Source organism: Melospiza melodia, chromosome 4 (assembly GCF_035770615.1).
Source record: "Melospiza melodia melodia isolate bMelMel2 chromosome 4, bMelMel2.pri, whole genome shotgun sequence".
Lineage (NCBI taxonomy): Eukaryota > Metazoa > Chordata > Aves > Passeriformes > Passerellidae > Melospiza > Melospiza melodia.
The window spans coordinates 6,261,960-6,288,523 of record NC_086197.1 but is presented as its reverse complement, the minus strand read 5'-3'; the positions used below and the strand labels follow the sequence as shown (position 1 = coordinate 6,288,523).

The window sequence follows — 26,564 nt, the reverse complement described above, 5'->3', positions numbered from 1 at the left end:
CAAGAGTGGGATACATGATGGAGCCTCCATGCAGGCACCAGCAGTGCAAGTGGTACACAAAGGGAACAAGCATTTCTGCTAAATCCACACCTAGAATAGCCTGATTACATATTCCCTTGCTTAATGGAACCTAAATGTGTCTCAGATGTGATGTTCTTGGTTTTCTGGAGAGGAAGAGGAAAGTGCTCATGAGATTTACAGAGTTCCTTCTGCAACAGAGCCATGGAGCCTCCCCTCTCCCACACAGAATCAGGCTGGCTGCTCGCTCTCAGCCTGAAGGAAAAGGTAGCAAATTTGCCCAAAAGGAGGAGATAAATGAATTAGATTTAAAAGAAAAAAAAATTCTGGGGAGGCAGGGAAAAAAAAAGATGAAAAAACTTGTCACTTGGAACTTTTTTCTTCTTGTCACAAGTAAACTCTCATTCCCAGCAAATAATGTTCTTTAAAATAGTAGGGGGGAAAATTGCTAAATAATATTTAAGAGCATATGCACAAGGCAGTTCACTGTGCTTCAGCATTTAATATTTATATAGCATTTTTCTCTGGTATTTGTTTATCCTCAACCACTCCAGACTCTTCCATCAGAAATCATGGTAAGAGACAAAACATTGCTGTCAGTATTCAGTACTGGAATTCACTCACTTGAATTACTTAACCACCTACTAACAGATACAAGATATATAACAAAACCACTGTGTTTTAAAAAGGATGCTGGCAATTCATAAAAATAAAAATAAACCTAAGTTGATTTGAATGTTTCTAAACAGAGAAAAATTATAATAGCTAGAAAAAAAATCAAGCTGTCCTTCACTACGTATCTTGCAATGACACCAAATAAACAATTTTTTTCTGGTGTCAAATAGTCTATTGTCACTGACCAAAGGGCCTGAGGGGAAAGATAAATGCAGAAAACAAAAAATATGGAAAAAAAGATTTTAAAAAAATCCCCTTTCATTTTAAATAATTTAAGCTTTTACCAGCAAATGAAAGAAAAAACTTGAGAGAAAATATACATTTTAACTCCAGCGTCCCTATACAATAACTAGCTGGGGGAATGCCAAATTTGTCTTCCTAGGAAACACATCCCATAACAGTAGAAAATACTATTTCAAAAGAGGATAAAAAAGATTTCTCTTGAGGATATTATACTAGGTTTATTTCCAAAGCTTATCCTTGGCAAGAGCAGTAGTGACAACATAGATACAGTCTTAGAAAGCATGCAGTATTTTCCTGTCTTTGTAGAATTAGCTGGAAATTAGGACAGGAGAAAGCAATGAAAACAGAAACAACCCCCCTGAAAATGCCTGGGAAGCATGAAGGGGAACGGAAGAGGGGAAAAGGGTAGCCTCATTTTCCTAAACACCTTGTAATTAGTATTCATTTATTCTTAGCAATAACTTCCTGAGGTTTATTTGCTGTTGGTGTGGGGAGAGGGGCGCAATCATTCACTTAGCTGCTTCCTCACAAGACCCACAATTAAGCAAAGAACCACTCAAAGTGAAAACGGATCTTGTCATTAGCTCAAAACCTCAATCAGATTAACTCCCCTATGACAGAAAATGGAAACCAGAAGGAAAAATTGCATCCACAGAGGGATGATTTTTGTTAGTGGTTTTTATATGGTAGGTGGTAAATGCTTTTATATAAGAATGGGTGGCAAAGCATAACTTGATGGCTGAAAAGTGAAACACATTAGACATCAAAGAAGGTGACAGTGGCAAGCAGGAAGAAAATGGAGGAAGAAGAAATCACAGAGTAGACTGCCTGAGGCCTTCCATGAAGTCTCCAGGAGGAAACAGCTGCATGGCACAGCTCGGGCTGGGTCTGCTGGCGCGGGCACTTACTGTCAGAACTCAGCACATCCCTCTGGGTGTCCAGAGTTCCCAGGACCCCTGCCAGGGGGCTCAGAGACCCTGGCACACAGCCCAGAACACCTGTGGGTTTGATTATGACCCATGGAGCAAATTACCATCTTGGTATGAAGACCTGAAAGCCACAGAAGTTTAAGTACTGTAATAATAAAATTATCACTAGGTGAAAAAGTAGATTTTGGGGTTTTTAGAATAGGGGTTTTGGGGACAAGATGGAGGGACTTGGGTGTGTCCAGCCTTTTTTCTTCTTCTCTACCTCCATCTTCTGCTGTGATGTTGGCACTTTGGGATTGGTTTAGAGTAGAACTCACTGTCTAACATAGGTGATAGGTGTTGGAAAGTAATTGTAAACATGTTACACGTAGTTTGTAGTATAAAGAGATAACGCTGCCCTGGGGACAGGCAGAGTGCCTCTGTCTGTCCTGCTGAAAAATTTTTATAGATAAGATACAATAAACAACTCTGACACCGAGAACTGAAGAGCTCTGACTCATTCTTCGAACATGCAGGCCAAAACAGAGACTTTTCACGTGTCTGGGGCTGCAACAAACTGCAACCTGCCGAGAACTTACCTTCCTTCTGGCTGCCCGCGGCGCTCTGCTGCTGCAGCAGGCTCTGGCTGTAGAGGGTGGGCAGCGCGGCGGCCGCGTACTGCTGGATTCCTGAGTAGGCCTGGGTGAGCGCGTCCATGGTGCCGGCCGTGCCGTTCGTCAGGCCTGTGGCGCCGAGTCCTCCGTTCAGGGCCGCCATACCTGAGAGCATTTGAGCAACTTTACAAAAAACCCAACAATAGAGAAAAGAAATTGCACTTGTTCATTAGTGCTTTCCGAAAGTCGTTGGTATTATACGACACTGAGGACGACAGCAGTGCATGCAGCTCGGCACGTCACCAAATATGGGACTGAGGACAAAGAAACACGACTTTGGCATCAGGGTCACTTCAGCACAAGGGTTGCACAGTCAAATGGACTCGCATGCAGCCTGCTACTGGCAAGTACTACAGCTCTGTGCTCCTGAGAGCCTCTCTGCACATCCACCTCGACGCCTGTGCTTCTGCTGTGGGTGTCTGAGGCTGGCAGTGTGGGACCTGTTTGACCTCTGTCCTTGTCTGTGGAAAAAGCAGTCTGTGAGGAAACCCCCTCTCTCTGACCAGGGTCTTCAGCAACAGCCATGACAGCACCAGATCAGAAGTATTTGGGTTATACAGAGCAAGCAGAAAACCCTAATTGTTGCCCTGATTTTTTGAGATTTTCTTAGCCTTCTGATGATAACATTCTTGTAACAAACTTTCTCACACACTTGCTGTAAATAACTTATTGTTTTGCATTCTTTTATGGAGGAGGAGAAATTTGATGGACTGTTGGTTTGTCCAGTGTCATTGGAGAGGGGCACTTTCACCCTCCAATCCACTGTCACTTTTGGAAATCTATAAATGTTGGAGTCAGAAAATAAACATCCCTTTTTTGTCTTGAGAACAGCAGTGTATGCACGTTGTGTTATTTCATGTTCTATAGTGACACCTAATTAACTGCATTTTAAACAGGCCTTTTTTAACTAAAATAACCCTCTATATAACCCTCTACACAATTACAGGCTTTGTCTCTTGGGCTTGTGGTAGAAAGATGGACTGTGATGCTCATTGCTTCCACCTTCCTCCTCCAGTTACTCCAGCCACTCCACAAGAGATGAACAGCAGCACACCCAGAGTGACTAAAAATGCTTCCTCCAGACTAGGCACCTTTCATGAAGAAACAAAAGCATTTATTTCTAGCAATGTTTTTCTTCACAAGGGAAGCTGAGTCACTTTTTTTTTTAACTTACAGCAATTCTCCATCCTGATAAGTAACAGAGTAATTTACCTGGGATGGCTGCTAAAGAGGAAATTTCAGATGGGATTGCTAGCTGTGCAGAAAATGACATCCCTCATCCGTGCAAACAGTGTGGGCTGCATAAGGAGTTGTACTACTCTGATTTGATGGTGGACAAACTCCTGAGCTACAGCTTCCCTCCTCTGCTTCTATCGCTCAGCATGACTCCAAAATGAGTTATGTTGAAGTTAACAGTGCTAGCATGTCTTTCAGAAATCCCCAGAAAAAGTGAATTTGCTGTTGGAAGTTGAAAGCATGGCAGGGTTCAGAGCTCTGCTCATCTTCCACACACCCAGCCTGTGTCAGCCTGAGCTCTGAGAGCACATCGGGACTGAGAGTCAGAGCACGTTTTCCACACAATCAGCCATCCCAGCTCCTCAGTTTCTTGGTGAGCAGCTCACAAACAACTTAAAGGGCTTAACAGGCCCATAGAGATACAGAGGATCAGTCCTAGAAAAATGGGGGTGGCACCTAGAAACACCAGCAATCATTTCTTAGACATTGTCTAATGTTTTGACTGGTAAAATGGTGGGTGAAGATGTGGTGGTGTCATATTAAGACCCCAAAGAGAGGAACAATAAAGAGAAGGAAAGGGCTTAATTTCAGAGTAATAACAAGAGTTGGTATGTAAATTGGGCAAAAGTGGGGAAATTAAGCAGAGGACACTTTATAGTAAATTAATAATTAAATCTATTAGACTGGGAAACAGTCTTCAAGGAAGATGGCAGAAACCTTATCACATGTGTAATTTAGATACAGGAAGAATACTGCAGGGAATTATCCAGCATTGACAGAGGAGGATAAAGATGCTGACCTCAGTATCCTTCTGCCTCTTATGTAGATTTGAAAAGCATATTCCTATGAGTCTCCAATAATCAGGACAATTGCTCAAGTGGCACCTTTTTGGCTCCACCAGACTCTGTGCCAATTAAGAGAATTGTACTGCATAAATTATACCTTTTGATCTTACTATAATTTGTGTGACTAAACACTTGACAGAGATGTAATATTCTTAGCCTTTCCTTAATAAAATATCCCACTTTGAAGACTTCTCTTTCCCCTCCACCCCACTTCAGAGCATCACTGTACCCTGATGGGAGGAACTGGCTGCCACTGCTTCGAACAAAAACCCCTGTCAGAGCTCAACAGACCTGGGTATTTCTTGTATAATGGTTCCAGTTATAAAACTGCATTGGGTTTGGGTGGTGGTGGGGGGGATAAAGGGATGGTTTCTCTGAGAAGCTGCTGGAAGCCTCCCCTACAGAGCCAATGCCACATGGCTCCAAGATGGACCTGCCACTGGCCAAGGCTGAGCCCATCAGTGACACCTCTGAGGTGACTTGGTAAAGAGAAGAAAAAACCCTGTGCCGTGGTAACTGCAGATAGAGAGGAGAGGAGTGAGAATGTGTGAGGGAAACAGCTCTTGAAGGTCCATGGAGAAGGAGGGGCAGGAGCTGAGATTGCCCTGCAGCCCCTGGGGCAGCCCAGGGTGAGGCAGCTGTGCCCTGCAGCACATGGGGCTGCATGGGGGAGCAGAGATCCACTGCAGCCCATGGGGGAGCCCACACCAGAGCAGGTGGGTGCCCAAAGAAGGCTGTGGCCCCACAGGAAGGCAGAGCTCCTGGCAGCACCTGTGGAAAGAGGATTGCACTGCAGTGGGTTTGCTGTCAACACCTGTGACCCTGTGGGGGACCCAGTCTGGAACAGCCCGTTCCTGAAGGGACAAGCCACGGAACAGACCCACACTGGAGCAATTTGTGGAGTGCTGCAGCCTCAAGAAAGGGACCCACACTGAAGGAGCAGATGAGCAATTGAGGAGTCCAACCCTGAGGAGGAAGGAGCTGCAGGAACGATGTGTGATGAACTGACTGCAACCCCCATTCCCTGTCCTCCTGCACCACTGGGGACAGTGGGTGGAGAATTCAGGAATAATGTTAATCCTGGGAGGAATATAGGAGTGGGGAGAAGTTGTTTTTAAGATTTGGCTTAATTTCTCATTATTCTATTCGGAATTGATTGGTAATAAATTAAACTTATTAATAATTAAACTAATTTCCAGGAGTGTTCTGCCTGTGATGGTAGTTGGTAAGTTATCTCTCTGCTCTTATCTCAATTCAAAAACCTTTTGTTATATTTTCTCTCCTCTACCCAGTTCGGGAGGGTGAGTGATAGAGTGGCATTGAAAACATTATAATAACAACAATAATAACAAAAGCAATATCAACAATATTTTTATAATAAATGTACAATATACACTATATTAAATATTAAATATTACTACTGCTAATAATTTGATGCTGAGGCTGACTGTTGCCTGTTCTGCTGTTGTGTACTTAGATTTGTGCCTCTGCTTGTACATGCAGGCCTGGTTAAACTAAAGGTTCCTGATAAAGCAGCTTGTATCTCTCCTTTTATTAGAGCGTTGAAATAACTTGATAACAGAGGTAGCATTAGGATACCATGTTATCTTTCGTGAGTCATTGGCCTATTAGATAAACATGCTCTGTGTTGCAGTGGGCAGCATCCTCCCCCTCCTTTCCCCTGGAATCAATAGCACTTCCCACTCCAGATCAGCCATCAGCCAGACAGCCCAGCCCACAGCTCCTGGGAAGGGCACCCACAGCCCATGTGTGGCACACACAGCACAGCACAGCTGCAGAAAGCACCCAACACTTTCTGTTCCTGCATTTTTATGAAATCTGCAAGGCCCAGCTGCTGTTACGCATCTCTGCCATCTCTTTATTATCTCTACCAGTGCACCTCAGTCACACACTGAACTCTGGTCCCTTCCTCCCTTCTGTGAAATAACCTTTTGGAGCCTCTCATCTATGGCCTTCTACTTTTCTGAGTTTCTCTACATAATACAAAAGCAACAAAGCTTGGCAAGTCCAAAGGTCTCTCAAAGTGCTTTTCAAGCACCTTCAAGTCTGTCATGAATAGTTTTATCTCTATTTTACAGATGTAAATAAGGGGGCAAAAAGGCTAAGTGAGTGCCCTGGGGTCACACACAAATACTGTGCCATAGCTGTCCAGTATTCTGAAGGTATGGTCTTCTTTCTTAATTGCAAAGAATTGCTTCCTCCCTCTTTAGTAATTTTTCCTCATAATTCATAATTCTTTTTGGTACTAAGAATTCTTAAATTTACATGCTCAAAGCAGGCAGTGTAATGTTTTGCCATTTAAAGTTTTAGGTGCTCCAAGAATAACTGAGGAAAGACTAAATCCCCACGCTTAGTGCTGCCACAACTGCTGCCAAAACCTTGGAGACACCTAAACTTACTATACTCCACTTTATTTAAGGCTCCAGACATCTTTAAAAAATGCTTCTCTCTACAATGACAGCACTATCAGCCTCCATAGAACAGCTTCTTTTCACAGACCCAGACAGGACTGAGAAAACAGATAAAAGTCTTCTAGTGAGTTCAGTGTGGAAAACATTCTCCATGTGATTCTCATGCACAGGGCAGGACTTGGCTTAGGCAGAGCAACTCTTCAAACCTCTCTATAAATCAATGCCCAAGCCCAGTGCCACCTCCTGATTAATTTTGGGGTTAAGCTCTACTTGATTTATGTTTTGGATTTGCTAATTCCCCAGCTAGAAGCATGTCACTCAATTCTCAGTTTGCTGCACAGGAATGTCCATGGCCAGTGAATATTTTTTATGGGCTTGCTTGAGCCATGTCAGTGTGGAGCATCAGACTTACTGAACATGAGGTTAAAGGCAATCAATCTCCCAGGTGAGTTTGAGTGTGAATGACTGAGTGATCAGGAAAATGACATGGTGATCAGGAAAAGCCCCAAACTGTCATTAAAATAGACAGGGAAGGTTATTGTAATTTGAGCAATGCTTCACTATCATCAGCATCATGAGTACCAGAAAGTGATAATCAAATTCCCTTTTGAAGGAAAAGTGTCCTAATGCTGAGCTGTGTCATGGGGAAGCAGTTTCCCCTCTTTAACTCTCTCTCAATAATGTATATACACAGACAGACATACCCACATACATTTGGTAAGCACCATACACATATCCATAAAAACATCCACAAAGAAGATTTGGGAATGCAGTCACTGTCAGTACAAGTCCATGGAAGCAACGGTGACTTAAAACAAACTGAAATTTGGTACCAGGTTGTGAATACATCATTAATACTTCAAATGACACATGCAGATAAGTTTGCACACACATCACCTCAAAATACTTGCTGAGAAAACGTAAACTCTGCTTGCAGACTAGCAAGGAGTGCTAAAAGGAGTGCAACAGAAGGGTTCCCACACAATGAGCCCACAGGATTCACTCCTGCTTGGTTTGATGAAGGGGTACATTATGTTGGAGTGCTCCAGTGGGCCTGGGTTCTTGGTACTTGCTGAGGGGAAGGAGTGGGATGTCATATTTTGCTCTGGATATTGTGATTTGTTTTTATACACCAAGTGAAGCACAATGACTGGTAATCAGAAAGGACATTGAATGGTGTCTTACTCATGACAGGGTAGCTCTCTTACTGCAAGAGCTGACAAGAGGAGAGGAGATAAGTCAACCTTCTGTGCACGTCATTTCCTGTAGCTTGCTTTGACACTAATGGAGTAAGAAAGGAAACTAACATCTGCCATTTTGGGACCTAATACTAATTTTTCTAACGTTGTCCTTGAGTTATATTTACAATGAGGTTGTTTTGTGTGAAATGCACATGTCCTTGCCAGAAGCAAGTCCTGTTTTACACAAGACCCCATGCAACCATTCAACATTGCTACATGGACATCCATCAGCCCCCTTCCTTCCCAGCTCCCAACAATGCCAACCAGAGATCACAGAACAGAGAGATTGGGTGAGCAGCCAAGTAACAGTGACAGAAAGGACATCATGCAGAGCATCAGAGTGAGCAAGAGATACTGAGGAGGACATCCATTCCTGAGGGGACATTATGATGGGTCATGAACTGGCAATGACCAAATAGATTCCTTGCATTGCAAAAGGAAATGCAAGGAGCAACAGCAGCTAAAGAAAAAAAAGAGGGAGGGAGAAAAATGCAGTTGGGCAAATCTCTTCTGTTACAGGCAAAGGTGAAGTCATCATAGCAGAAACAATAATTTAAAAAAATCCTCCTTCTTCAAGAAAATCTTGACCAGGGCTAAGAACAAAGAAGAATGGTCTAACAACTACTGGCATCTTCTTAGCTGGAGATGCCAGGGTTTGTTAAGATGTCATGGGACACGTGTGTGTGCTCTGGCATTTCAGGTGACTGACTGCATGTTCTCCCATACTTGCCAATTAAAAGCCAAAGACTTGCCCTCATTTTTCAAGCACGTTGCTCTCAAGTCAATTAGATAATTCTTACAGATGTTTTAAAGGACTGCCTCTGTGGCACTACATTTCTGAGTGAGGTTTTGTACATTGGGGTGATACACCTGTTGTCAGACTCCCCCAGTGAAAAAGGAGCCTCTCCTACAACCCTGACAACCCAAATCCCCAGTGACAATTCTTTTACCTTCCATATGTACTGCAAGAACAGGAGTCTTTATGCAGGGACACAAGGAAATTCACTTTGCAGAACAAACTGTGTGAAACTAAAAGACTCCAGAGAACTACATAGGCAGTAGTAGTAGTATGGAACTGAATCAACTTGACTCCCTTATTTGGTGTAGAGATTAAAAACCATATTATCACTTTGCAATTGATAGTTTTTGTGGCATGATTATTGGGGAAGGCTGTCCACCACAGCAATAAATACTCACTGTTTACGGTACCTGCTAGTGCATTAATATTATTCAGTCCAACAGTGGCTCCAGCCAGTCCTTGGAGAGTACCCAGAGAAGTCAAAGAATTCATGGCCGCACCAGCTGTGGAATTAGCAGTTGATGCAGCCACTGAAAGGAAAAAAAACCAAAGTAAAATTAAGGCAATTAACTTTGTTTATTTTATTTGATCACAGAGCAGCTTACAATCTCACACAGGAGCACAACAGGGCTACTTGCAAGGAAAAGGAAAAAAGAAAATGAGATCAACGAGACCAATCTTGTTCAAGACATTAAGAGTGTGATTGTTCATGGGAAGTGTTGATGAGCCTAGAACTGCAAATACTAGATCACAAATTCAGTGCTATTATTTGCAAATATAATGCCAAACCACTATGTCTGGGATCAGATACTTTCTCAAAAGTTTGTCAATCAATCTAACAAACCAGGTTGACCAGCTAACCAGGCTTTTGAGATTTTGCCACACACCTCAAAGCCCATCACTACACAAACAAGAATTACTCAGTTATTTTGTCATACAGCAGATTACTATTCCGGGCCCCAAATGTTCTAAGAGTAAGTTAAATTATTCTAAGTGAAAACACTATGCTCTAGGACACTGTATAAACTTCATTTAAAGTCCTGAAGATTAGAATAAGAAGAATGACCAGGCAAATACAAAATGTATTTTACTGCAGGCATTTATCCTGGCCTTTGTACATAGAGAATCATGTATATGCACTCCTGTGATACTGTATGTATCCCCAAAAGCTCTGCCAGAGGGGAAAAGATGGAAAAAATGTCCTTGATGCTACAATGTCAAGGGAATGATGAAGGTGGTGAGATGAATCCATCTAAATTGGGTGTTTAGGGAGAGAAATAGACTCACTTGTCATAGAAAGTAGTAAAAAGTCATCATTTGGGATAGGTTGGGTGAACTAGAAATACCTGTCTGTCTCACAGCAGTGCCTTGAATAACCAGTGTAGATTAAACACTTAACTCACAGCTAGGTAAAGGCTTACCAGATGAATCACACTCATAAAAGCTGCAGAAGCAATTAAGTTTTTAGTGCATCTCCTGAGCCCTACTTTCACGTATCAGTCATAAAGAATTCCTTTTTTTTTTCTTTTTTTTTTTTTTTTTTTTCCTGTTATAACATTGCATTTTCTTAGGAAAAGCAAATATTTAAGGTCAGAGTTTTGTTGATGATGTACTGGAGGCACATCATGTCTACAGCCAGGCTTCTTTTGCTCCTATTCATTACCTAGCTACGAAATAGTTAAGACCACTTTTATGTGATGCTTTTTTGGGCTGTCAAACACATCAGATTACTCACTGAACCCTCAAGAAAGTGAAGTCTCTAGAGCTGACAGGATACAGTAAGGAAAGTAGGAAGTAACTTTTTCACTCTGTGGGTAAACCTTGAAGCCCTAACCTACAAATAACCTGCCTTTGCAACATTAAGACCCACCAAAGACAAGTTTTCACACTCTTGGGGCCTCAAAGTACAAAGAACGTTCTTGCTGTGGGGGAAGAGAGATTTCCAGACTCTGTTATGCAGTCCTTGTCTCTTAGCATCTGCAATGTTAACTCGAATAATTTTGTATGTTGCAAACAGAAGCAGCTTTGATTATTCAATCTGTCCCCACAAAGCAATAAGAATCCAACAACGTCTTTGATTTTAAAAAGTAATTAAAAAAAAAAGAGTTAAAACCACCACTTTTTCCAGATAATGTAGGCACCAACAGAGAATAGAGGAAAAACCCAAAGTGAATTCCCTGTGACCAGCACTGGTCTGTGTTTCTGTCAATGCTCATTAGCAAAAGATTTAAATGAAGTATATAAAACTCAAATCTGAAGGATCTGATTAGTTTTGACTGGACTAAATTCCATCCATTTTCTGCTTTAGAGGATTATTACCATTTTCTCTTGAGTAAACACATATAGTTAAGAAATGAGAGAAATGGGGACTGGGAAACTGCCTGTAAATTACATTAAAGCTGGGGGCAAATAGCTCCTGTGAACAAGAGCCATATGCTTATGGATTGTCAACACATCTGTTGGAGAAGGCAAAAAAAAAAATCTGCTTAAAACCTTCCCTCTTGTGCAGCCCACAGTGAAATATTGGGGTTTTATTCCTGGCTGCTCAAACACATGCTCCAGGGATGGTCAGTAACTGGGGCCAACATCTCTTTTCTTTTTTTTTTGGTGTCAAGTTTCTTTATTCCATCAGGCAATTAAAGAGCAGGTGCCTCAGTGCTTCTCCCACTCGAAGCTGCAATGCAGATTATCTAGTTTGCCTGAATAAAGACTTGGCACATTCAGCACCTCAGGAATGAGTGTTATATTGTTGTGGTGTTTCTTCTGTCACAGATGCAATGGGACAATGCATATGAACCCTCTTTGGCTTAATACTTCTTTGAGAAGGAAGAAACTGAACACATAGTGTGGTTTCCACCATCTTACTGAACAGGAGGTGAATACAAATGAGGGGAACTCCCTTTTTTAGGGTGCTTGGAGACATCAAGCAACCTCTGCATGAGGATTCCTGAGAGACCCCACACTAACTGATTGAGACCTATGTGTATGAAATAGAGGTCAAGACAGTGGTGAGTAAAATATTACCATAAAGGGGCTATAAAATGTCCAAAATATTAACAGAGGTGAAAATTTTTTAAAAAATGCAGTATAAACCCAACAGATGAAGCAATGGCATATCTTGTCCCCCAGAAATCTAAAGAAAGATGAAACAAAAGTTAAAAGGTCCTACAAGACAAGTGTGAAGGCTTCTACCAGCTGAAAGTTTTTGCTTTGTGTGCTCCCAGATGAAATCCATCTAGAGACAAGGACTATGCTTCTCCTGTCCTTTGCCATTTTCTAGTTTATTTCAACTAAAAAATTGTAACATATATTAAACTGAAGGGAAAGAAGAAAAATCACATGCCTGTGGTAACAGCAAATGACTGCACTACTTTGGGGGAACCTGTATAACTCTCTTGTGTCAGCAAAACTCTCAGGCTCCACAAATGCTCAGAGTAATGGCAAAGGAAGAATAATTCACTGTCAGAATACTTTCTATATTTATGTCTTTTAGTTGTCCAGAAGACAAAAATAGATTGGCTACCTACATAATTTATAAATTGGGTTTTACCAGGCTCCTCTGAAACCAAATAAATGAAAAAAAAAAAAAAAAAAAAAGAAAGAAAGAAAAAAAAAAATCACAACTCCCTTCAGCCTCCACGCCAGAACATTCACAGAATCACAGAATATGCTGAGTTGGAAGGGACCCACAAGGATTATCAAGTCCAACTCCTGGCCCTGCACAGGACACCCCAAGAGTCACACTCTGTGCCTGAGAGCATTGTCCAAACATTACTTGAACTCTGTCAGGCTCAGGGCTGTGACCACTGCCCTGAGGAGCCTCTTCCAGTGCCCAACCACCCTCTGGGTGCAGAACCTTCTCCTGGTACCCACCCTGAACCTCCCCTGACTCAGCTTCAGGCCATTCCCTTGGGGAGTGTCACTCGGCACCACAGAGAAGAGTTCAGTGCCTGCCCCTCCTCTTATTGTGCTTCCTCCATTTAACTGAGGAAATTTTTGCTTCAAGCCAAGAAACTTGGCCTTTGGTTAATATATTCATTGACAGAGTTCTCTTTGACACAGAAAACATGATTTTATTTGGAGTAGGTACTCTATGCAATACAGATATTTGTGTTTAACTGGTAATGCTGCACTCATGGAGGTCTTTAAGGCTGGAAGGAGCTGGCATTTTCAAATGTTCTCAAAACATTCACTTCTGCCTACAAATGGTTATAACACCTTTTAGGTCAGTAATATTTTTTTTTTAACTGCAATGAGCCATTTCTCTTTTAAATTTTAATTTAAATAACACTTCAACACAATTCCTAAAAACTATGCCAACCTAGGAAAACAACAGGAATTAGCACAGAAACTTTTGGCCATTCTTTTGGCTAGCTTATGTCAATAGAGTCATAATTATTTACATCATCTGGATTTGCCTCAGCTGGAAAACTAGATTCAGGATAACAGCATCTAGGAAAGGCAATGATGCGTAAATATTTCTTTGGCTTTGCTACACACACTGTGCATAGAATTAATTTCCCCACCTTTGGCAGCCTCGTTGTTGGTTTAAGCTAGTCTAGTCAAAACTAGACTGCTTCTGAGATTTAATGACCTTCAATTCAGACACCCTACCTTTCGATTTCTGTTTCAGGTTGGGCTGAATTGCCCTAAAGACCAAGTGGATGAGCTCAACTCCCAGATGCTACTGATGCCTTTCCCATTTTTCCGTTAAACTTCTGGTGAAAGCAATTGCTATGATTTTTGTGGCAAGACCTTCTGCTCCTTCAGAGTTGCTGCCTGTCTCTCAGAATGCTCTATCTTGGAGGCACAGGCACATTTTTTGTCATGCCTGTTTCCTTCCTACACCTCAGACCAAGGAGTGCCCTTGGCAGAGCTTCTTGCTATACTGAAACCCCAGACCTGTGCTTGTCTGCAGTACAGCCTTGGGCAAATCCCACCCCTCTCATGTCTCAGGCCAAGTTATAAAGTGAATCATAGAATGGTTTAAGTTGGAAGGCATTTTTAAAGACCAGCAATGAGTGATCTCCAACTAGAACAGGTTGCTCAAAGCCCCATCCAACCTGACTGTGAATGTTTCCAGGGATGGGGCAGCCACCACATCTGGGCAACCTGTGCCAGCGTCTCACCACTCTCATAATAAAAAAATTTCCTTGTTTCTAGTCTAAATCTACCCTCTTAGTTTAAAAGCATTGCCTCTTGTCCTATTTCTACAGACTCTGCTGAAAGGTTTGTCCTGATCTTTCTTGCAGGCTCACTTTAAGTACTGAAAGTCTGCAATAAAGTCTCCCTGGAGCTTTATCCAGGCTGAACAACCCCAACTCCCTCAGCCTTTCCCCACAGGAGAGGTGCTCCATCTCTCTGAGCAAATTCAGGAATCCTTTTCCCACAGTGGAGGTCAGGGTGCAGGAAGGCTGCTGAAGACAAAGAACTCAATAACCCACCTCTGACTGTGGCACTGAAGGAAAGGACCTATTCCAACCACACATGTGCCACTATGTTTTAGCAGAGAAATGGTGTGCAGTGTGTAGTCAGGCTCATTCTTTCCTTAATTTTTTTTTTGGTAAATGTCTAAGTGAAAAAAAAAAAAATTCAATGACTTTTCAGCAAAGTCCTATACCACAAAAAATCCTGCAGTGGAAACATCCTGCTATATGTGCTAAATTGGCACTATTCAAGGACAGTGTAAACTGTGTACTTCTCCATTCCTCTCCACCTTGTCCTTTTCCCTTCCTCCTTTTCCAACATGAGCATCCTGTCTGGAAATGATACAAAAACTGGGAGTCTTGGAGTAAAATACTAAGCACATGAGGCATTACAAACAATTTAAGTGAAGATTCTTATTGGAAACATTATTTTGGTTTTAGGGCAGGACTAGTGGAGAGAATGGGCAAAGAAAAGCAGGAGCAGCTTCAGCTGGGCATGGAGAGCTGCTCTACACCCTGCCAACCCCATCCATGTGAAGAGCAGCTATAATGTTTCTGGAGCAGAACCAGATTCTGGTGCTGCAGGGCTCCAGGGCAGCTCCAAGACTGGCTTAACTATGCTGGGACTTTCCACACAGAGATCCAGCATGGTAAGCAACTGTGTCAGCCCTGCTGACAGCTTTCCTTTAGGCAGCCCTTGGTTACACTGCACAATTGTCTGTCACTACAAATGCATGGCACAACAGGAAGCTCAGTGTTTAGTCTGATTTCAGCCACTTGCCTATCACCACTCACTTATGAACCACAACTTTGCTCTTACTGTTTTACTTAATGGAGAGTTTAAATAGCTCAGTGTTCAAAGCACTTCTTTTGCTCCAGTTAAGATGATGTAGTAGTGCACCAGGGATCAATATTGCCCACAAATTTTAGGTTCAGCATCTCTGTGGCAAAGCATGAGAAGCTGCAGAGAAAATGTTCTCTTTTGGGAGACACTTCTGGCAGATCTGTATTGGCAGTTGTCAAAGTCCAGAATTCTCTTTCTTGTATTGAATTTGGGTGTATTTCTGATTTTCTGCTGCCTTCCTAAGCTCACTGACTGCAAGGTCCAGATAAAATGGATCAGACACTGGTGCTGACTAAATGGCTGACATGTAGAGGAATTCAGATGGGCAGAACTGGCCAGCATGAGCCTTATGAAATTTAACAAGGATAGATGCAAAGTCCTGCACCTGGGGAGGAATAATCCCCTTCAATAACACAGCAGGGGATGGATGGGGCTGGGGAGAAGCTTTGCTGAAAGAACCTGTGGGGGTCTTGGTGGGAGGTGACCTGAGCCAGCAGCATGCCCTGGCAGCAAAGAAACCAAACAGCACCCTGGACTGTGGAAGAGGAGCCAGGAAATCCAGGTTTCCTCTTTTGTGCTTGTTGGATCACATCTGAATATTACATGCAGATTTGGGCTCCTCATTGCAAGGAGAACATCGATCAGGTGGAGGGAGCTCAGTGGAAGGTCAGCAAGTTGGTCAGGGGCTCCAGGATCATCCTGTAATGAGCTGGGCTTGCTCAGGCTGGAGAAAATACAGCTCTAGGTGAACCTAAAGCAGCCCCTCAGTGCCTAAAATGAGTTCATCCACCAGATAGAGCAACAGCACATGCAGGGAAGATGAGAAGTACATTGAAACAAGGGAGATTCCAGCTATAAACATTTGTACAAGCACTGGAACAGATTACCCAGATTGCTCCATCCATGTCCTCGGAGGTTTTTGAGATTTATTTGGATCAACCTGATCTCAGAGGAGCAGGGAGCTGGGTCACAGACCCAGCTGGTCTTCCAACCTCAATTATTCTATGGGAATTAGAGCAGCGTAGGAGAAAAGCAGAGAAAGTCAGCTCACACTAAGGCAGAATGAAAGAAGGCTGAAGAATTAAGATGTGTTGAAAACTGAACAGTAGAACCAGTTTCTGTTCTTGGGTCTGTTTACAGAAGCAGAGGTTGACATTGAAAATGCCACTTAACTCTCATCTGTGGTTTTGGTTCTAGGCTGCCACAACTACACTGTGTGGGTGAAGTTTCTAGGGCCCAACCTACAACAATCCAGCAAAAGAAGTTCTGACCTTGGATCTTTCCTTGAGGTTTTGGATTCCTCTTAGATTCAGCAATGTGCAACAGAAAATAAAATCACAGTAGAAGAATGTAAAGAAAGGATATAAAGAAATCAAACAAAGAGAGTAAAGGTCATTAAAAAAAATATTTCTAACAGTTCCTCAGTCAGTAACATAAAAAAATAGTTAGAGTTTATAAGAGAATTATAAGGACAAAAGAAAAAGAAATATTAAATCCAAAGTAGAAATCTCTAATTTTAACCAAATTAATTTAAAATCTCTGTTTACTACACAAAATCTCTTGGGTAAACAAAATATGCCTTTGTCCCTTGCTTAGTCCAAGAGGGATAATAAAGCTAAGAGACAACGCTGGATTTAAGAATAATCAGATTAAGGCTGTGTTCTCTGTTTTCTTTCTAATCTTTAGTTGCAATAACCAATGACGTTTGGAACTGTGTCTTGAAAACTGTATCTAAACATGAGGAACACCTGCTGGCCTGACTGAAAGATGAAAGATATTGGGCAAAGTTTTGTTGTGTTGGACAAAGTCTGTGCAAAGCTTCTGACTTTGGTTTATATTATCTTAGTTTTGTGATGGCACTCTCTTAAACAGAGAATAGCACCCAGCTGAAGGAGGCTCTTATGTAGATGGGAGTCTGAACCACTGACCTGGAGTTAGGAGGGATTATGCAAAGATCTGATCTTATATATTTAAGGTCAATCAATTAAGGTGTGTTATCTTTATGTAGCACTAACCCAACTGTTTGTTTTGAAGAGAGGGAGGCCACAGAGTTTTCTCCTGAACACCCAAATGAAATGTCTTATGGAAAAGGGGAAGGATTCAAATATAGTAATGCTGGAGTTTATGAAATGAGGATTATAAACACAGTGTGGGGGAGAAGTGGGCAAGTCAATCATGGTGCCCGTGTGACATTGCTCTCAGGAATTTGCAGTGGAGTTTCTGGCTGAAATGAGCTCATCCTACGGGCTCTGACTGCAGAAGGTACATTTTAAAGGGGAAGAATAATTAAGCAATGACAGAGGCATCATCATTATTAGATAATCACAACCCAGGGGCATTAGGAAACGTTGAGTGTCTCTAATCCCATGGGGTCTAATTATTCTGTGATAATAACCACACCTCCAAGTTCTAATTTATTCTTGTGGAGAATCTGGAGGGGGAGGGGGGAGAAATGGGGGCATTTTAATATTTTTGCTAAAAGAAGATGCAGTTGGCCTTTCACTAGGGCTCATCAGTATTCTGATCTAACTAGCATGTGTGAGTGGCATTAAATTGTCTGCCCTTTACTGTGATCTCCAGCCAATCTGAGTTTCCACCCCTGCACAGACTGGTGGCCTCCCTGCTGCTAACTGTACCAGCAGGCCCTGGTTCTGTTTCTCAGGGCAGATTTTGGCAAAGGTGAGGTAGATTTTCCTGGTCTGGAGTGGTGTACTTTCCATAAGGTCCTCTGACAAACACATTGCCATTGGTGTGGAGGAAGAAGTAAAAACTTGCACATTTTCTGGTGTCTCGGAAGTGCTGTCTGACATGTCAAAAAGGAAGATTCTAGGAAGTTTAAGTGCTCTGCTTGTGCTTGGATAGGATAAAATTAAAGTGACAGATGCACTCCAGGGAAAGTGCACCAGAAAAGCAAGAGAGCAAGAAAGAGTCAGGGGAAACAAGAATGACAATATAGAAAGACATATACCAATATCACAGCCTTTCTTCAGTAAGTCAGTGCCCCTCTGCTTCTTCATTACTCACAGGTGAACTGTGCCCATGAAATACTGTCCATTTCTTCCCAAGGAACAGGGAAAGAGAAGCAGCAGTGAGCAAAGGAGGAAGGGAGGAACACCATGCACTCAACATCTGGTCTCTTTTTTGTATCTGTGCGCATGCATGTGCAAATGAGAGAAAGCATGACAGAGAGGGAGAGGAGAGGAAGGAGCCTTTCCCCATGGTGATCCTTCTGGTTCTGGCTTTCTGAAAACAGGTTTATATTTTTTTAAGTCATTTTTAAACACTGACTTTTACAAGAATAAAAAAAAAAAAAAAAAAAACCACAAAAAACATAAAGAGGTGAACCAATTCATTAAAATTTTTTGCAAATTCAGAGGCCAAGGCCTTCAATAGTGGGAGAATAACTTTAGGCTCACAAATCCATACTATTCAGCACTGCATGGGTTTTTGAGAGCTAAGAAAGCTTGAGAGAAGTGAAAATCAGGGACACTAATTTTAATCACTTGTTGATGTTAACACCTAACTTGACATTTATGATTGTCATGAAATTACAGTATCTACACCATGCACCTTCCACAGCAAAGAAGGAGGAGAAAAGAGCATGCAGAGGTACCACAGGTACAGCAGACAAACTTATTAGTTGGTTATTTTTGTAGTTTGTCCGCTGTTCCAAAATTTTCCTCCAAACCTATCTATCTGGCAGAAGGTATATTAACAAGCAAGGGTTTATTGATTGGGCATGTCTTTGTGCATCTAGGCTGGTATTGTGAATCTTGGTGTTTAAGGGCACATTTTCCTATGAGATTTTGAAGACAAAGAAAGAGAGAGTAAAAAGCAAGTCAATATTCTCGGCCAATTCCACACTGATGCTTCTGTTCTGTTGAAATGCATTTCCCAGTGAAGACTTCTAGCATAAACTAAAAAATACACCTCTAGCATAAACTACAAGCTGTACCTCAATCTTGTGCCTGCAACATGTTGTGCATTCTCCCCAGCACACCACAATGGTAAATCACCTTTGGTTTTGGGTGGGAAGTGTTTTAGAGTGGCTTGGGAACAGAATTACAATGCACAGTGAACTGGCTTGAGTTCAGCCTCATAGCTGACCATCATATATTTCCAGCTGTAACTCTAAATGAAATCAAACCAAATTGAATCACCACAATACGAGGAAAACAAAGAAGAATTGCTGAGCACTTAGGGCTCAGTGGGGCCAAGGGCTGTGGCTGTGCTCGTTGAAGCACCACTGAGTTCACATCAAAGCCATTTCTACAGGGAACTTCCAGCTGTGCTCTCATGTTTATTACAGCTATCTCACACAATTTGGAGCAGGCTATTGTTCTGAGATGCATGCCCTGATGCTGAAATGACCTCCATGTGGAGCTGCATCAGAATACAGCCACTTATAAATCACTTTCCAAAGAACTCCTGATCTAAAATCAAGGAAGGCTCTACTGGAGGCCAGGATCTCCTGCCTGGAGCACAGGTTCCTTCCCATGGCCCTGGTGTGCCTGCAACATCTTTGACACACTTTCAGCACTAAGCAGTGACAAAAAACATGCAGTGGCATCTCTCCACGAAAAAAAAAAAAAAAAGAAAAAGAAAAAAAGAAAGAAGAGTGTCAGCGAAGTCCAAGGCTGTGATTCAAGGTAAGCAATGTTTTTGTTCTACAAGTGCTTGCCACATACATATATGCCAATTCAAATTCTAGTATATGGGAGAGGGTGGCCTGATTCATCTTCTTTTTCACCTCTCTCACATATCTGTCTTAAGATAATGTAAACAGTCCTTGGGAGGTGTTTGTCTTTCTATTGCAACAAGATGTTTCTAAAAGACTTTTTCCTTCAGACGCTTAGGAGTCCTATCCATGGCATTTTAGAATAGAGATGAGCTAAACCGTATATTGAAAATTTTTGTTGTTAAACGGAGTTATGAATCCAGAAGGTGCCTGCAATTATTTCCATGGCAGATGGGTTTCTAAGTGGGGTGTGCAAGCACAGCTTTATTGCAATAGCACATCCACAAAATGCACTTGCTCACCCCTGGGAGCTGCAGAACTTGAGGATTATCTTGCCTCATGTAAAATTACTCAGCCAGGTCCTTTGCAGACCATTTGTAAAGTCATACCGAGTTCACTGTGACACTGGTTCTTTTCATCCATATTACACATTTTTGTGCTGCAAACAGCAAAGACAGTTGAGGTTTTACTTTACTTGGTTTTAAACGCATGCAGTTGTTGGAGATATTTTTGTTTGGCCATTGCATAAAATAATTCAGTAGTCCCATATCCAAGCAACTAGTTCTTCTGAGAGAATGTTAAAACAATTAAGACATTAGTCATAATAAAAAATGGAATAAAATTAAGATTTAAAAATTTTTATTTTTTACCATTAATTATAATTTTTCTGCCTTGAGTAAACAGACCAGGAGTATCCATGGACAAAAGCACAATCCAGTAGGATTGAAGGAACAGTGTTAGCAGTAGTTGAAAGCTCCTTCAAATGCATGAGTTTTTCTAAGATTTACATTATTTCCTGGGTATTATGAACTGCAGCATTTTCTGGGCTTGTAACTTCTTGTAAGATATATTACATATAAGCTCACATATCTACCTGTGTAGGCAAGCTGATATTATCATCTTTCTTTAGTAGAAAGCCACCCTGAATGAACTTCAAATAGTGCTTCCAACAGAATGAAAAAAAAAAGCTTTTCTTTACAAACTGGGATTCTTGTTGCTTGAAATAGAGATTAAGAGTGGGGTAGAGAGACACTTACAAAATAGAATGTATTATACGTGTTATTTGTATACTGCAAGCAAAGTAAATCCTGAAATGTGCTAAGGCAATGGATTTAATACCTTGGGAAGATGATAATGTAATAATGTTTAAAAAACAAACATGTCTCCTGTTGAATTAGATCCTACTAATCCATGGTTTAGTACTGTATGCTGCTTCCTGAAAGAAAAAAACAAACCTAAAAAATTTAACTAGCACATTGCTTGACTGAAAATATGCACATGTTTCTGTCCTTTGGTATTAATGGAATTCTGAGGAAACAGCTGGAGATTTCTGTGCCAAAAATTCATAAATTGATAATGTTGATTCTAAAACTGATAAGGAGCTTTGCCAAAATGACCCCTACAGTTGTCAGGCAGCCTCACAAAGGATTTCTGCCCACCCTGAGCCCATTCAGTGCCTGAACATCCCTGGGACCCTTCAGGCTGCGCCTGCTCAGAAACCCTTCTGAGAGGAGAATGTACAGAGACCTGTTACATTTTAAGGGACAAATATGCACAGGTCATCCCAGTGAGCTGATGTCCTGTCTGCTGCCATCAGCATCCCTCAGGTCATCCATCACTGGCTCATTTTCCCAATGAGGACACCAGGGACAGACAGTGCTGCTCCAGGATGGCTCTATATGAATCCATCACCTCCCCTTTTACTGCACTGGGACTCTGGGAGGTTCTTAGCCGCAATTCCCACTCTTTTCTTCTTTAGTCATTTAAGATATATTGAAACATTATTAACAATACAAATATAGGTCAAAAATACATGCCCAGTTTCCTATTTTTGGCTCCAGCTTGTGCTTGCATGCCTCCTTAAGGGCGGCCTAATAATCAGATGGGCTTAGTACCAATATATCTCCAAGAAGCAGCATAATCTGTGGGCACTAAGAGCAGTCAAAATCAATTCACTGATTGAGAAGCCTAACCACAGACTCAGAAATCTAACACCAAGTGTGTAAGACCAGCTGACACACAACAGCTCAGAAATATACTTGTCCTGCCACAAATCTCCTTGAACTATGCAGTACAGTAACAGGCACTGGGATGTGGGCAAGGCAAGGTTTTCTTCCATAGCTTCCTTGAAAACACATTCTTTTAAAATACTAGTGCTGAGATGACAGTTAAGGCATTGAAATGTTCTGTCCTCCAAGCACTAAAGTAACAATGCTATTTATATAACTAGACTTAAATACAAAATTTAAAACCATATGCTTGGGTTAAGTGTGTGCACTGTACATCCACTGTACTTTAAAACCTTTATTTAAGCTATGTCTTACATTTATCAACCTTATCTTTATCCTGAAAATAATGAGAATTATACTAGAGATGTTTCCTATGTTCTTCAAAACTAATAAAGCTTATTTTAAATGATTTTACAATAATGTAACATGCATTAATTCCACATGAAATGGCAGAAAAATAATCAATTTGTACTATATAGCACGACGAGTGCCATTCTGCATTTTAAACCGGCCTTTTCCAACGTGAGACATCTCCTTCGATTCAGTCTTTAGCAAACTGTCAGACCTTCCTACACACCTACTGGTAGGGTTATTTTTGAATCATCCTGGAAGCAAATCACAACTATCTCAGCGGGTGCACTGGCCTCTAACAAAATGTCATGGTGGCAGCCTTGCACCACTGATCGGAGAAAAATGTTTTGTACTGAAGTGAACAAAAAGCAAATCTTCTAAGAATGGTTATTTGAACATTCTTCACTGCTTCTCAGCTGAAGCATCTTGTATATTCTATACAATCTCTACCATTTCAACAATTGTGCTCACAACATGAACACCTTCAACTTACAAAGACAATCTTCATACTAGATTAGGGGGTAGAGAAAATAATGAGCCACGGATGATAGCTATAAGTTATAATTCTCTGCTTTGACCAGAGGGAGAGAATGAATTAGTTCTTACAGGAAAGGCAGTATAATTTTTTTCTTTTTCAGTTTATTCTATACTTCACAGTCTTCCTTTTTTGGAGACTATTATTCTTCAATGTCAGTATCTGTCTGAAAATGAGTATTTTTAGACCTTTGTGCTGAGGAGAATTTTTTTTTTTCAGTGTAAGAGTTAATGGCTGAATACTGACATAATATGACAAAAGCTGTGCTGGATTTTAAGAGATCATTAAAGGAAAAAAGTATCACTTTCTCACTTTCTACCCTATCAGTATTTTCTCCCCCAAATATTTCCTCTTAGGTTTACACAGCAGATAAAGAGTTTTTTACTGAAGCATGAATAGCTAGTTCAGCTGTGTGAATAAATAATAGTTTAGAGAATCAAATAATCATGAAAATGTCATGGAAAAAGAAGGCTTCTAGGTCAGAAACTGAATTAGCTTCTGGTTTAGCAATTCTATCCCCCCACAGCTCAGAAATTATATTGTGTATGTTCATGCAGATAAATTTGGATATATAATTAGATGTTTTGTCTCTTCATTTACACATAGTAGGGCTTTCCTACTGGTTACTGAAACAAACATTTATGTGTGAATTTGAAGAAACAAAACTGAAATGATCTCACAGAGGCTGTGGAATCACCATCCTTGGAGATACTCAGACCTTGACTGGACAAGGCTTTCACCAACCTGCTCTGAGTGGTCCAGGTTTCACGGTGCTGCATGAGCCCTGTACCACCCAGGACAGTCAGAACACACATTGTTACCCTTGGGAAAATTAGGGAAATAAAATGTCAGGCAGTGTTAGAGGCAGATACTTTGATTCTGAGCTCATATGTCCCTCCTTCACATGCACCTCCAGGCATTCCCATCACCCCCTGAATGATCCCTGCATCCTCCCTGTGAGTTCTCTGCTCCACGATCCATTTACAGGATGTGTCAAGAACAGTCTCTGGAGGAGAGAATAAGGTTCCTGACACTCAGCTGGGATTCATCCTGTCCAAATTGGGATATTTACAGTGTGGATACCTACAGTTGAGGCAGTGCCTCCAAAATCCCTTCCCAGTGAACAAGAAATGGAAACTTCCAGGTTCCCACCCAAAGGGAACTGAGACAAACTGGATGAGGCAAACCTGGAGTCAGGAAAAAGCTACCCCAGCCCAAATCCTTCTGTCATGAAATACTAGAGGTACCTGCCTTTAAAACACTATGAAATAGTACTGGTACCTGTCTTTAAAACAGAAAAAGTATCCCAAGCAAGTGAAATGAAAATAAAGTGAAGAATTAATTAACTAAATAGAGGTGATTAAAGTAAATAAAGGAAACAATTATCATATCAAAATAAAAGACAAGAAAGATGATTAAATGAGTCTTCAAAAGACCCATGAGAAACTCATGAAAGACATAATATGCCTTTACCTGGTTTTTAGTCTTTCATGATTTCATTTTAATTTTTATTCACTACCATCTGATAATTGCAAGAAACAGTTACTTTAACCATAGGCAATTTAAACCATTTTAATTTTTTTTCCAGGGCCAAGAGACAAAAGAACCTATTTATTGCCTGAGGGGATTTTCAATAAAATGAAAGCTTAATCTTTCATGTTTTTTTAAGCAAAGGCTTTTAAAAAATCATTTCTAACAATGCTGTAGGGAGACACTTCCATGGGTATGCAAAATTGAAATTATAAATTTACAATTATAAAAAAATTAATAGTTTGGGGGATTGTATTGTCTCTGTTCTTTCTGAATGAATACTCTTTCAAGCTTAAGAGAAAGTATTTAGCACATGGAGGAGAACGAGTGTCCTCAGACTCTGTTGCGGTCAAAGCTGTTTAGTCAGAATGGATGGGAGAAAGATCATTGGAGTTTAATTTGTTTGGAAATCCTCAAATATCAGATGTCCCGCTGGCTCCTCACTTCCTGGCCTGTTTTTCTGTGCTGCCAGTGCATTGAAGTTGGCCTGAGCACTGTCTCCTCTGTACTAGTGTGGTGCACTGATGGTTGCTAAATCTTATCAATGTAACATTAAGCTTCAAGGTGAATTTTGAGTGAAACAACCATCTTTTGGAGCTTTTAACACACATGTTTACAAAGGACAGAGCAAGAGCTCTTGGTCAAAGATTGATTCGAGGGGGATTTTCAGGGGAGATATATCTGGATAGAAATGTGGATATGATTTATGTGGCTGCCATGGTTCAAGACATACTGGAAGAAAAGTCTTATGCCCATCTCCATTCTGTGAAGTATTTTGCCTTTAACAACATTCAGAAAAGGATTAAATTTAAGCATTTACCTTTGCACTGCCACAAATGTGGGCTGTTTTCTCAACTAGAAAATATTAATTTAATGCATTATCTGGAGAGATGCAAACATTTCTTCCTGGGCTTAGTGCAGGCTTTGAAATCAGACAAAATAATTTACACTTATAAAACACAACAAGCTGAAGTGTTCTATTAAAGGAAAACTAGACCAAAAAAATACCCTTAAGGCCTCCAAACATCCACACATTGAAAGGCAGATTTAAATGTTTTCTGTCAACATATTTTGAGTTTTAGTGGAAACACTTTGAGCTATTATGAAAAACTTTATCAAACTAAATTCATTTTCCATGGAGCAGAGAAGAATCATTGAGGATATTATTCAGGTTACATGTAATAGGGTGGAGAATGTGGAACCAGATAAGGAAGGTTAAACTGAAGAACATTTTACCAAGGCTTGATTTTAGGCTGGTTGTGCAATATAAATAGGTCAGTGGACCTATTAGAGATTTTTCAAGGTAATATTAGAAACAAGTGCCATCTATAAGACTTTCAAGGCAAATGGCATTCTGAAGACACTATTTGAAAGTCTAAATACCCCAAATTTTTTGAAAATAACACAAGTTCAATGTGCTGGCCAAAATCATTAACCTCTTTGGAAAAACCTTTGGTATCTGCTCTCCAGTACCACCCAGAGCAATGGGAAGCTCCAGTTTCCCCAAAGATAGATCTGCCCAGCCCAGTGGAAACACCTGTCCACCATGGGCCTCTGCAGACCTGGACATAAGATAAACAAACCTCCCAGATACTCAGGGAGCCTCAAGATCAACTTAAAAGGGAATAGCAAGTCAGACAGGCTGGAAAAGAAGACTGTGTTGGATAGGGAAGGAGAGAAATGTGGCCCTTAAGGCTGAATCCAAGTTCTCTGTGTACATGGCAAAACAAAGTGCACAACAGGAACATTCTGGGGCCACTGTGCTGCAGAGCAGCAAAGAAAAAGGGAGTTAATTTCCAGCCCCTCTGCACCACAGTGCAGTGCACTGAGTTGCCCTGGGAGCTCTTGTCAGTGTGGGTCAAGATCTGTTGTGTGTGTCTTGGGAGGACAAGGCTGCTCGGACATTTATCAGCTAAACTGCAGAGATATCACAGAGCGTGCATGAAATGCAACATTTCTGCTTCTATAAATGGGTGGCATTTAGACAGGTGTAACATGGAAACACTGAAGTGCTAAATCCCAGCTCCAGGACAGAGGGAAGAGATTGCTCAGGTTTAAAA

The 26,564-nt window shown here is 41.1% G+C and overlaps 1 protein-coding gene across 13 annotated transcripts in view; it reads right to left on the bottom strand.

Moving 5' to 3' along the window:
* Positions 1–26,564, bottom strand: part of CELF2 (CUGBP Elav-like family member 2) — a 550,999-nt gene that overhangs the window by 11,633 nt on the left and 512,802 nt on the right. For 9 of the 13 annotated variants that reach the window (XM_063153712.1, XM_063153708.1, XM_063153703.1 and 6 more), the window contains 2 exons: positions 9,482–9,601; positions 2,444–2,641 (listed from right to left, as the gene is read on the bottom strand). In XM_063153712.1, the coding sequence (XP_063009782.1) occupies positions 2,444–2,641; positions 9,482–9,601 (318 nt within the window). Of the gene's footprint in view, positions 1–2,443; positions 2,642–9,469; positions 9,602–26,564 lie in introns of all 13 variants that reach the window. The other 4 variants (XM_063153706.1, XM_063153710.1, XM_063153707.1 and 1 more) reach the window with 2 other exon arrangements.